The following is a 12,321-nucleotide window of genomic DNA, read 5'->3' on the forward strand; positions in this document are numbered from 1 at the left end:
GATGTGAGTGTGTGTGAAATGGGAAAAAGGAAAACGTGAGTAAAATCTCCAAATGGTGTAAAATTGATCGACTGGATGAATGGTAGTGGTTGGAAGTGGGAATTGATGCAGATTGTTGTAGTTTGTTGCAAAGTGAAGAGATGTCACATGACATGATGCACAAAGGGTGACGGGATCTTAAGTGGAACTGGACAATGGCATGTGCTTCATCCCTTCTCAAACACAGCTGAACTAGTGAAAGTGTGGATCAGCTGCATGAAAACCCTGCCACTGGTTTCCATTATGTGTGGAGGATATTTACCTTCAGCAGCTCTGCCAGCCCTACCTTTAGGAGGTAAGTCCTGTGGTTGGTCATTCTCGATGTCAGCCGATGGTACGTAAGCAGGGCACAGACCTGCCTTGCACTTGACGCAGCCAAACTCATTCCAAAGCTAAGCAAAACAAAACATTTGACATGTTAAAAAAAAATAAATCTCCGACATTGAAGATGCTAATTATCTTAATACATTGTAGGTTTATGGATATGGGTTTCATACCTCACACTCATACTGTCCAATATCTGCTTCTGTGGCACTGACAACCGTCAGACACAATATTCCGCTCCGAGCATCATTCAGGATCGAGTATTTTTGCGGGTCAGTCAACTCTATGCCATCTTTCAACCACCTGCCAAACCCAAAGATGGATATGTTAGACATATTCACATTACAACTGCTATGGTCAGAGTATGTCATCTTTTTTTTTTTTTTTTGCCAGACCTTATTCGTGGTAAAGGAGTGCTGAGCGTGGAACAAGAGAACTGGATATCCTCTCCTTCTATCAGACAAGCACTCTCCAGCCGACTCACGAATCTGGGTGGAGCTAGAGAGAAGAACTAATATATTACATCGTCATCTTTGTCTCTATAATTACAAGCAGGCCACTAATGACAGTTATAGTTGTGGAGTAAATGCAATATTACTAATGCAATAGTAGTAGTAGCAGTAAGTGTGACAATTGTAATAACAATGGCACTGGTAGTGGCAAAAGCTGCATAATAGCATATGTACAAGCTTTAGTAATTTTAGAGGTAATTGTGACTGTACTATTAATAGTAGTAGTGGTAGTGTAGCTGTAATAGCAGTAGTGGCAGTATTTGTGCTTGTAGTAATAGATATACTAATACAATTAAATAAATGATGAGGACCCTTGTCTGTCCCGTGTTTCTCTGTGACAGTGCCTGTATTGCATGTACAGCATTCATCTACAAACACACACAGACACATCACTCTTCAGTAACAGACTGCTCAAGTGGCCCAGGTGCATCCACAGACTCACCCTGCACCACAACCGTAGCCAGAGTCCCAGCAGTGCCCATTGAGCTGGTAGCGTAGCATGTATACTGTCCAGAGTCCTCTGCAGTGAGACTGTCCAGGATGAGACTGCAGGTGCCAGACCGGTCTGCTGTGATGATGTGACGGGGGTCGTCCTCCAGAGGAAGGCCATCTGAGAAGCAGACATCAGGTTCTAACTGTGAAACTACGACTTGTTGTTTTGGTGCTACATCGGAGTGTACATGCTCAGCAAAAGCTCTGATACAACAAAAATATTTCGAATATAGTGTTATTCAATAACAGTAATACAATATAGTGTTTTCTAACCTTTGAGCCAACTGACCACTGGTTTGGGTGATCCTGTGACCTTGCATGTCAGTTTAATTGTCTGTCCTATCTTTGTTGTGCAGTCAGACAACAGTGACTCAAACACTGGTGGGCCTGTTGAAACAGAAATTACACACCAAGCATTTGGTCAGTCAACCAGACACAATAGTGCATTCAGTTGATGTAATCCTGTAGCTGCCATTGTCATTTAAAGATTACATCATACTGATGGAAAATAAATAGGAAATGATTTGTCAGTCTTTTAATTCACTGTCAAACTTTACCTGATGTTCACTTTGACTTACTGTTTGTGGGCAGACTGGAGCGTAGCTGGAGATCCCTCAGGTCCTTGAGCCAGGGGAGTTTAACCAGTGTGGAGCGGCCCTGCAGTGTGTACCTCCGCACTGAGCCCCTGTGCTCATGCCACAACCCCCAAGACTTTTCATCTCCACCCACAGTCTCCTTTATTTCCACATCATTCAGCTGGGCCGATCACAAAAGCAAGGATGACAGAGATGAATGAAGCCAAAATGTGGACTAAACTGTGGCACAGTAATTGTAATTGCATGTGACCAGCTGTGGTATGAAACAGTTTCTTTTTTGAAACTGCTTCACAAACACAAGCAGATGTAGTAAGAAAACAGGAGCATAAATTCTACCTTCATTTTGTTCTTGAAGGTGTAGGTGTCACTGTTCATGCGGGTGTCTCTTTTCAGTTTACACAGGACAATACAGTCCTTGAAGAGAAAGACTTGTCTCTGATGCCCTCTAGAGGTCGTCTTAATTTCTGGAGATTCCTCCCACACTGTGAAAACTCCCTGAAGGGAAGGCAGCAAGTGAAGAGCATACGATGACAATATGTGGCTGAGGATGTTCATATCAAGCCAATTAGCCTAACCTGGAGTTTATAATGAAAACATGCGAGTCATCTGTAGTTACCTGTCGCACAGGCTCGCCCAGGGCAGTTAGAGGAGCTGGGTAGTTCTCAATGAGGGACACTTGGTGCAGGTTGTCAGACCTCCAGGGTAGACAGGACACCATGGAGAAGGCGTCCTCCAACAGACAGCAGCTCTGACCACTTTTGGCTTTGTTCTTGATGAATTCCTGCCCATAAAATTTTTCATTTACATACCAGACATTCAGCTGAAACATTTTCAAGAAGAAACTGCAACGTGTGCAACAGAGGAACAAGCATGGATGCTTAAATATGCGAAGCTGAAATAAATATCTGAGATACAAATATCCCTATTTCTCTACAATACTCCTGTTTGATTGTGAGTGGCAAGATAAAGAAACAACTTTACATTATTTAGTCTATGAATTTGCACAAATATTTCTGAATGAAACTGTATGCTGACCTTCAGTAAAGCCTGGTAGGTTTGAATCCTCTCCGCTGGTCGCTGGAGGAAGGTAAGGACATCCATGACAGGTGTATCAGGCTTACCAGATTCTTCTATCTCCTGAAGTGTAATGAGCAACATATTAAAGAACATTAGATCAGTGCATCAATGCTGCAATTCAGCACAATTTCTCTGTTAAAGGCTTATGCTCAAATCCAAACAGATTTTGTGAATACTTTGAAATATTGTTGGGTAGCCTTGTCAGTGACGCAGGCTTCTGCTTGTGCTTGTCCCACCATGTAGTGAAGATACTTCTCAAACTCTTCAGTGTGCTTGATCAGATGCATGGCCACATCATCGTCTGTGGCACAGCCTCTCAGACCGGGAAGGACAGACCTGGAATTAGAGAAGTGAGAGGCGGCGTCAGAAGAAAAGGTCACTCTGCATAAGGACACCAGGAAACATCAAAATCAAGAAATAAGGATTGAGAAAACAATGAATGAATTACATACAATATAGTAGAAGTATAATACTTTTTTTATACTTTTATACTTTTTTACCTCTCATGCAGAAAGACGATGTCCTTGATATTCCTGAAAATGATCTCTGTCTGGTTGAGGATGTTAATGGGGATGTGGCGACTGGAGTCCAGATAATTTAGCTGGTGAGAGGTGAACATCTTCATCTCCTTCACAAACTCTTCCTCTCCATCTATCAGGCCTTGGATCAGTTGGCTAAAGAAAGAGGGACTTTAATTCAGACTGGACATGACTCAGCAGTATATGCTTTTGGAGTTTGCCTCTGAAATTTGTAATTAGAACAAATACATTCTCCATCATCATAAAATATCCATAACACATGTAACCAATAACGATAAATTTAAATTAAATTTTAAAATTTTGATAAAATTGAATTGCTCCTAAATCAAAAGTGCCTAGTGACATTATTCACAGTTTTTTTTTAAATGTCAGCATATAATTGCAGAACAACAGACCTCAGAGCTCTCCTGTACTCCTCTCCTGTAGACCCTATTCCATCAAGATCCTCTTGAGGTGCTCTCATTTGTGGGAAGGTCTCCTGTTCAAAATGACAGTTATGTATTTATTATTAAAAGTCTTTTCATTTTTCATTACATAATGAATTTAACGTCTCTGTTAACAGCATAAAATTGCGGGTTAACGTAACATGTTTACTCCGCACTGGAGCACATCCTACCTTTCTCTTCTTTTCCAGGTAGGCTGGACACAGCCATCCCTGTCGAGCAGGGTTGGTTTTGGTTGGCTTGGTCCTCACCAGCCATCTGTCAGGATGAACAGAATCCAGGACCTCTACAAACTGGCCCTCCTTCAGAATAAAACTGTCTTTATTTCCACTGTTAGGACTGCAGTCAGCTCGAGCCACATACATTTCAAATGTCTGAGGGAGAAGAAAACCCAAATATATTACAGAATTTATGGCATAAACAATTAAATGTACAATGTTACTTTGTCAGATTAGAGTATAGCAAAATACGCAAAAAGTACCTCTCTGCTATCCTCTTCCCCTTCTGACTCTGATCCAGAGACAGTACTAGCTAAGGGTGTGTGGGCACGATGGTGCTTTGGAGATGGTGTCCTCATTCTGCCTTCATGAGCCCCTACAGATTGTAGAGGAGACAGCTCTAGTTTTCCTGACAGCAAACTAAAAAAGTAGTAATGGAGAGGTGGAAAAACAACAATGAACAAAATGAGCATAGCTTACCTTTGACCTTTAATAGTTTCTTAGGTGGTTGTGGAGCAGCTGTCTCATCTTTATCATCCTTTGCAGATACTTGGTCTTCTGGTTTTGGTACTTCCCTGTGACAGTATAAAAATATATCTTGAATATTTTTATGAACACAATTTAGCAAAGAAATTCAGATAACAAATCTTTTCTTCTGCACTCTGACCTTGGAACAGCAGCTTCAACAGGTTCCACTATATCAGGAGCTGTGTCATAATCACTGGGACTTGACACTGTTGAAAGCAGAAAATCATATGTATACTGTAAATATACGGCCAAGCAAATCCATACTTTTTGTCATTACACCCAGGGTATAAGCGAGTTACTCACTGGAGCTGGCGGCAATGAGTGATGATCCTCTCCTCTCTTGCAGACTCGTCGGTGCAGCCTGCTCCGTCAGGTTGTAGGCCTCCCACAGAGAGACGCTCACACTTTCTACATAGTTTGCAGAATCTGTAGCTGAAGCGGCTCTCTGTGCCTGAGTCTGAGGCAGGTTCTGTGGTTTGGTCTGGTCCTCAGGCCTTTGAGGGGCAAGTTGCAGAGGAGTTATGGCCGCAAGAGGTGGGTGCACAGGCTTCTGGGCTGTCGGAGCAGACTGCTGAGGCTTTACTACTGTTATGTTTCCATTGTAGGAGGTCACACCAAACTTATTCACCACCTCACAGGTATAGATTCCACTGTCATTGGCGGTCAGGTTTTTGACCACCAGTGTGCACACACCGTTCTCTGCAGTCTCAATACGACAGCGATGGTCATTAGTGATTTGTTGGCCATTTTTCAGCCAGCGCACTGTGCTGGGATTTCCTTCTACAACACACATCAGAGTGATTGTACCATGAAGATCTGCACTCTGGTTCTTAAACACCTCTTTGAAAACAGGTCGCATGTCTTTGCGGGTTTTGTAGCCTTTAAAGGCAGCCTGGATCCTGACTGCAGCCTGTTGCATCTGTGGTTCATCCTCAGTGCTGATGTCAATCTCTGGTGGAAGACCAGAGGGTTGAGTTGATCCCTCAACACAAGAGCCACTGGGATGGACCTTCACTGGTAAGTCGGTCAAAGCCTCTGAGAAAGTTTCATCTTCAGAAATATAGAGAAGAGGAACATCTTCTATCATCGTCTGCTTTTCTTCCGTCCTTCTCATTGGCTCGACTGCCAGTTTAAGTTCCTGGTCAACTTCAGATTCTTTTCTCATGGGTTTGACTGGTTGTTTGATCGGCAGTCTGGTTTGTGCGTCTGTCTCTGCAGCTTTCGCAGGCTGCCTTATTTCCTCAGCTATCTCACTGTCTGTTGTCACTGACTGTTTCCTCTCAAATCTGGCTTTCTCCTTATCCTCTTTTACCACAGATCTTATTGACTGTTTTACTGGCTGATCATCTGTTGTTTTCACCACACCTCCTGTCGCCTCTTGTCCTTCTTGATCCGTCTCTGTGTCCCTTGATAATTGTCTTTCCGTCCCCACCTTTGCTTTGCCTTTTATCCTCACAGGTGGTTTTGGGGGAGCGAATTCAGCCTCTCTTTCTGAAGGCTTTGGTTGTTCTACTGATGGCACTTGCTTCAGTGGCTTTTTCTCTCTCTCTGCCTCTGTGGACACTTGTTTCACACAGCCTCTCTGTTTATGGTCTTCATCAGAGCCATTTACTGTGGTCTTTAATGCTTGAGGAATTAGCTCCTCACTTTCTTTTAAAATATACTTGATTGGCTGTTTTTCTGTCGTCTTTCCTTTAGACCTTACTGGTGGTTTCAAAGGCTCCTCTTCTGTCTTGTCTACTGCACCTTCCTTTATTGTAGACTTCACATGTTCCTTTATTGTTTCTGTTCCACTTGACTTTTCTAGTTCTTCCACAGGCCATTTTTCATCCTCACTGTTCTTCTGTAGGAGCATTCCTGGATGTTTCACCTTCTGGACTTCACTTGTTTCCTCTGAGGGCTTTCCTGCTTGTTTTAAGCTCTTTTGTTCAGCCACAGTATCCCCCAGAATCCTCTCTGACTGACTTACTTTAGGATCAGCTTTAACTAATTCCTCCAAAGTCCTCCCTGGTTGTCGCTTCTCCAGGAAAACTTCATTTTCTGCTTCCAAAGTCCTACCTGGTTCTTTGACCTTCCTGTCAATCCTGTCATCCTTCTCCAGTAATCTCACTGAGTCATCAGTTTTCTTGAACACCTCACTGTCTTTCTTTTTATTCTTCTCCAATTGTGTTACACTCTGCACACCATCAAAGTCTTTCTCCACAGGCTTCGCAGGCTGGATTCCCTTCTGGTCTTCATTATTCTCGTTCAGCATCGACTGTTTTAGGTCCAATATTGGCTCTACATCTTTTTCTGAACTTGTAATAGATGCTTTCCTATAAGATCTCTTTTTGGGCTCTGGAGGAACAGGTTTGGCCTCTGGGAGGCTGGGCTTCTCATTCTCTGGAGTAGGAGAGGTTTTGGAAACAGTGCCCTTTACTCGAGGTAATATTGTGGGAGGCTCTGCATTTGATGGAGCAGATTGTAACACTAGGCAAGAGAACGAGAAACAAATGTTGACAATTCATTTATGTGTTGTGGATGTTGAACGAAAAAGAAAATGAATAAACTCATGGTGTTCTTTACAAATCAGGTATCAAGATTCACCCACCTTTCACGGTCACAGTTGCAGTGGTCTCCGCACTTCCTGCTTCACATGTGTAGCTGCCACTGTCCTCAGGTTTGAGCTCCTTGATGTGCAGCTGGAGGAGGCAGCCATCTTGTTTCATTTCATACTTCCTGTTTGCTCTCAGTGGCAGCTTGTTCTTCTTCCAGTGCACCGACACTCCAGGCTTAGACAGCTCACAGGACAGTGAGGCTGCACCTCCCTCCACAGCTTCCACATTTTGTAATTCTTTCTTGAAGAATGGAGCGAGCTCTAAGAAGGTGGAGCAGAACAGACCAAAACGTTATTTGAGACACTGATTTAGCTTACATGATGTACGTATCTGACAGGTAGGGTTTGTTACAATGGAAAATACAGTGATTTCATACAACCATGTAAATATTTGAAAAGGTATATCCTCCTGTGAGTGATAATTTCAGAGATGATGCAATGAAATTTCCCATGTATATGCCCACAACACCCACATGCCCACACCCACCTTTCACGGTCACAGTTGCTGTGGTCTCTGCACTTCCTGCTTCGCATGTGTAGCTGCCACTGTCCTCAGGTTTGAGCTCCTTGATGTGGAGCTGGAGGAGGCAACCATCTTGTTTCATCTCATACTTCCTGCTGGCTCTTAGAGGCAGCTTGTTCTTCTTCCATTGCACAGATGCTCCAGGTTTGGACACCTCACAGGACAGGGAGGCTGAACCTCCCTCCTCTGCCTTCACGCTCTGCAATTCCTCTTTGAAAAAGGGTGGGAGCTCTGGGAAAGACAAGAGAGTCGGAGGGGCCAAATGAGTAGCAGAGATTATGTTCATGTTTTCATAGCCTACTTATGTGATAGCTGAGTAGTATTTGCTCCATATAATATCAAATTATACTGATTTTCAATAAGTTTAGATTATCATAAGAAAGTTTTCTATGATTTAGATGTTACTGACACTCTCACATCTGCCATTTAAATCTCCAAATCCACACACCTTTCACTGTCACAGTTGCAGTGGTCTCTATTCTTCCTGCTTGACATGTGTAGCTGCCACTGTCCTCAGGTTTGAGCTCCTTGATGTGCAGCTGGAGGAGGCAGCCATCTTGTTTCATATCATACTTCCTGCTGGCTCTCAGAGGCAGCTTGTTCTTCTTCCATTGCACTGACAGCCCAGGCTTAGACACCTCACAGGACAGGGAGACTACATCTCCCTCCTCAGCGTCCATACTTTGTAAGTCCTTCTTGAAGAATGGGGGGAGCTCTGTCAAACATTGACATAAAGAGGGGAAAATGTCATGACTTTACCAGATGTGTTTACCTACATGTCCCTTAGTGGTGGATGGGTGGTTATTGCTTTAGAACCCATTATAAGTCCCAGGAAGTTCAGTCAATCACAAGACAGTACTCAACACAATACTTTTCTGTGGCTTGACTGTGTGTTTACATGGTAAAATCTGCCTTGTACATTGCCAAATTCACACACCTTTCACAGTCACAGTTGCAGTGGTTTCTACTCTTCCTGCTTCACATGTGTAGCTGCCACTGTCCTCAGGTTTGAGCTCCTTGATGTGCAGCTGGAGGAGGCAGCCATCTTGTTTCATTTCGTACTTCCTGTTTACTCTCAGTGGCAGCTTGTTCTTCTTCCAGTGCACCGACACTCCAGGCTTAGAAAGCTCACAGTACAGGGAGGCTGCACCTCCCTCCTCAGCCTCCACATTTTGCAATTCCTTGTGGAAGATTGGAGCGAGCTCTAAGTAGGTGTTACAGAGCAGACCAAAACGTTATTTGAGACAGCGCCAATCCCACAATTCACACAATCACATCTAAGTAGTTTGAAATTTTGAAAAATTATACCTTCCTATCATCAAGAGCTCAAGAGATGAAATACTAAAAACTTCAATAAATTCACCACAACACCAACAAAGCACACACCTTTCACTGTCACAGTTGCAGTGGTCTCTGCACTTCCTGCTTCACATGTGTAGCTGCCACTGTCCTCGGGTTTGAGCTCCTTGATGTGGAGCTGAAGAAGGCAGCCATCTTGTTTCATCCCATACTTCCTGCTCGCTCTCAGTGGCAGTCTGTTCTTCTTCCACTGAACTGGCACTCCCGGTTTAGACACCTCACAGGACAGAGAGGCTGTAGCTCCCTCTTCACCCTCTACCCTTTGTAATTCTTTATTGAAGAATGGAGCGAGTTCTGCAAAGAGATGTGGATTGTAAAAAAATAATAATTATACATCTTAAGTGGAACTGGACAATAGAATACCTAAGACCTAACAAATGTATTTGTTAATAAAGACTTTTTTGACAAACTTACAATGAACACTCAGTTTTATTACCTGATTAAAAGCATGCAGACTAAACACTAAACTGTTCACTGCTAACTTCACCCACCTTTCACGGTCACAGTTGCAGTGGTCTCCGCACTTCCTGCTTCACATGTGTAGCTGCCACTGTCCTCAGGTTTGAGCTCCTTGATGTGCAGCTGGAGGAGGCAGCCATCTTGTTTCATATCATACTTCCTGTTTGCTCTTAGTGGCAGCTTGTTCTTCTTCCATTGCACTGGCAGCCCAGGTTTAGACAGCTCACAGGACAGGGAGGCTGCACCTCCCTCCTCAACCTCCACATTTAATAGGTTTTTCTCGAAGAATGGAGGGAGCTCTGGGGATGATAGGCAAGAAAAAACAACATTAAACATCTCTAATGTCATGGGAACAATGCTTGAAACCTCAACAGAACAGAATTTGTAACCACTTTTTATGGGGTTTTTTTCAGACTACCATTAGGTTGAATAACCATAATGGCTACCAGATAGATCAGAGACAACAGGAAAGTGTTGTGCAATAAACTGCATACAACTGTAACACAAAAATGTTCTGATAGAGTCAGAATTATCCAAATTCACACACCTTTCACAGACACACTCGCAGTGGTCTCTGCACTTCCTGCTTCACATGTGTAGCTGCCACTGTCCTCGGGTTTGAGCTCCTTGATGTGGAGCTGGAGGAAGCAGCCATCTTGTTTTATCTCATACTTCCTGCTGGCCCTTAGTGGCAGTCTGTTCTTCTTCCACTGAACTGACAGCCCAGGTTTAGACACCTCACAGGACAGGGAGACTGCACCTTCCTCTTCAGCCTCCACATTTTGCAATTCTTGTTTGAAAAATGGCGGCAGCTCTGGAAAATATCAAGTGTTTAGGGAGTAACTTATAGCATAACAGAAATAGTATTTGAGACATTATCAAGTTCAGGCTGAATAAGATGTAGAAAATAGTAGTGATGGATGATTGATTTTTGCTCCACTGGGAAAAGAGTTTCAGCAAGTTCAGATGATCACGAGAAAATATTTGAAAACTACCTGTGTTTTGTCTTCCATGATACAGTTTGCTGATAATGTAAAATTTTTCAGATTCACCCACCTTTCACGGTCACAGTTGCTGTGGTCTCTGCACTTCCTGCTTCGCATGTGTAGCTGCCACTGTCCTCAGGTTTGAGCTCCTTGATGTGGAGCTGGAGGAGGCAACCATCTTGTTTCATCTCATACTTCCTGCTGGCTCTTAGAGGCAGCTTGTTCTTCTTCCATTGCACAGATGCTCCAGGTTTGGACACCTCACAGGACAGGGAGGCTGAACCTCCCTCCTCTGCCTTCACGCTCTGCAATTCCTCTTTGAAAAAGGGTGGGAGCTCTGGGAAAGACAAGAGAGTCGGAGGGGCCAAATGAGTAGCAGAGATTATGTTCTTGTTTTCATAGCCTACTTATGTGATAGCTGAGTAGTATTTGCTCCATATAGTATCAAATTATACTGATTTTCAATTATTTTAGATTATCATAAGAAAGTTTTCTATAATTTAGATGTTACTGACACTCTCACATCTGCTATGTAATCCACACATGTAATCCACACACCTTTCACTGTCACAGTTGCAGTGGTCTCTATTCTTCCTGCTTGACATGTGTAGTTGCCACTGTCCTCAGGTCTGAGCTCCTTGATGTGCAGCTGGAGGAGGCAGCCATCTTGTTTCATCTCATACTTCCTGCTGGCTCTCAGTGGCAGTCTGTTCTTCTTCCATTGCACAGATGCTCCAGGTTTAGACACCTCACAGGACAGGGAGACTACACCTCCCTCCTCAGCCTCAACACGTCTTAATTCTTTCTTGAAGAACGGCGGGAGCTCTGGGGAAAAGGGCGGGAGAAAAAATTATACATCTTTACAGTGTGTGAGATATCACCACAAAAAGACAGAAAAGTCATCTGTTATCTTATTATTTTAGCATAACAGTACATGCAGTATTTGCATTTCAGAAAGGTACAGACAATCATAGGAAAGTAACTGAAAGTTACTGTATTTGACACTAGTATGTGGGCTTGACTGCATGCAGCACTGACACCAAATTGTGCTGATAAAGTTACATTTGGGAACATTTGGGTCGGGATTCAAATGAATCAAATGACAAATACATTACTTTTCTGTCTGAGAATTTGCTGATACAGTAAAATTTCCTATGTACATATCCAACTTCACCCACCTTTCACTGTCACAGTTGCAGTGGTCTCTGCACTTCCTGCTTCACATGTGTAGCTGCCACTGTCCTCAAGTTTGAGCTCCTTGATGTGCAGCTGGAGGAGGCAGCCATCTTGTTTCATCTCATACTTCCTGCTGGCCCTTAGTGGCAGTCTGTTCTTCTTCCATTGAACTGGCACTCCAAGTTTAGACAGCTCACAGTACAGAGAGGCCAAACCTCCTTCCTCAACCTCCACACTCTGCAATTCTTCCTGGAAGAATGGAGGAAGCTCTGGGAAAACAGGAGGAAAAGAACAGAGTTGGAGACATTTGGTGTCATAAGAGCATTTCATAGTAGTAGTAGCTGTAGTAGTATAGCAGGTACATCAATTAGCATCCAAGGGAAGAAAGTTTTCCCTCTGAGCTAAATTTTATAGTATCTGCATCTCGTTCATCAGAAATTTAGCATCAATCAAC

General features: G+C 43.3%; 1 protein-coding gene across 1 annotated transcript in view; it reads right to left on the reverse strand.

The window, feature by feature from the left end:
* obscna (obscurin, cytoskeletal calmodulin and titin-interacting RhoGEF a) overlaps nt 1-12,321 on the reverse strand; it is a 39,090-nt gene that overhangs the window by 11,845 nt on the left and 14,924 nt on the right. Inside the window, exons 30-56 of the mRNA XM_071486706.1 lie at nt 11,870-12,136; nt 11,250-11,516; nt 10,762-11,028; nt 10,253-10,519; nt 9,738-10,004; nt 9,274-9,540; nt 8,825-9,091; nt 8,336-8,602; nt 7,852-8,118; nt 7,359-7,625; nt 5,072-7,237; nt 4,908-4,974; nt 4,721-4,815; nt 4,504-4,616; nt 4,196-4,396; nt 3,975-4,057; nt 3,541-3,714; nt 3,217-3,376; nt 2,999-3,100; nt 2,580-2,744; nt 2,300-2,458; nt 1,946-2,123; nt 1,641-1,754; nt 1,318-1,485; nt 759-861; nt 537-666; nt 223-431 (exon numbers count right to left, since the gene is read on the reverse strand). Of these exons, the coding sequence (XP_071342807.1) occupies nt 223-431; nt 537-666; nt 759-861; nt 1,318-1,485; nt 1,641-1,754; nt 1,946-2,123; nt 2,300-2,458; nt 2,580-2,744; nt 2,999-3,100; nt 3,217-3,376; nt 3,541-3,714; nt 3,975-4,057; nt 4,196-4,396; nt 4,504-4,616; nt 4,721-4,815; nt 4,908-4,974; nt 5,072-7,237; nt 7,359-7,625; nt 7,852-8,118; nt 8,336-8,602; nt 8,825-9,091; nt 9,274-9,540; nt 9,738-10,004; nt 10,253-10,519; nt 10,762-11,028; nt 11,250-11,516; nt 11,870-12,136 (7,057 nt within the window). The remainder of the gene's footprint in view (nt 1-222; nt 432-536; nt 667-758; nt 862-1,317; nt 1,486-1,640; nt 1,755-1,945; nt 2,124-2,299; nt 2,459-2,579; nt 2,745-2,998; nt 3,101-3,216; nt 3,377-3,540; nt 3,715-3,974; nt 4,058-4,195; nt 4,397-4,503; nt 4,617-4,720; nt 4,816-4,907; nt 4,975-5,071; nt 7,238-7,358; nt 7,626-7,851; nt 8,119-8,335; nt 8,603-8,824; nt 9,092-9,273; nt 9,541-9,737; nt 10,005-10,252; nt 10,520-10,761; nt 11,029-11,249; nt 11,517-11,869; nt 12,137-12,321) is intronic.

The sequence above is a fragment of the Trachinotus anak genome, unplaced genomic scaffold (assembly GCF_046630095.1).
Source record: "Trachinotus anak isolate AG129_WGS33_773 ecotype Australia unplaced genomic scaffold, CSIRO_AGI_Tana_v1 ptg000010l, whole genome shotgun sequence".
NCBI lineage: Eukaryota > Metazoa > Chordata > Actinopteri > Carangiformes > Carangidae > Trachinotus > Trachinotus anak.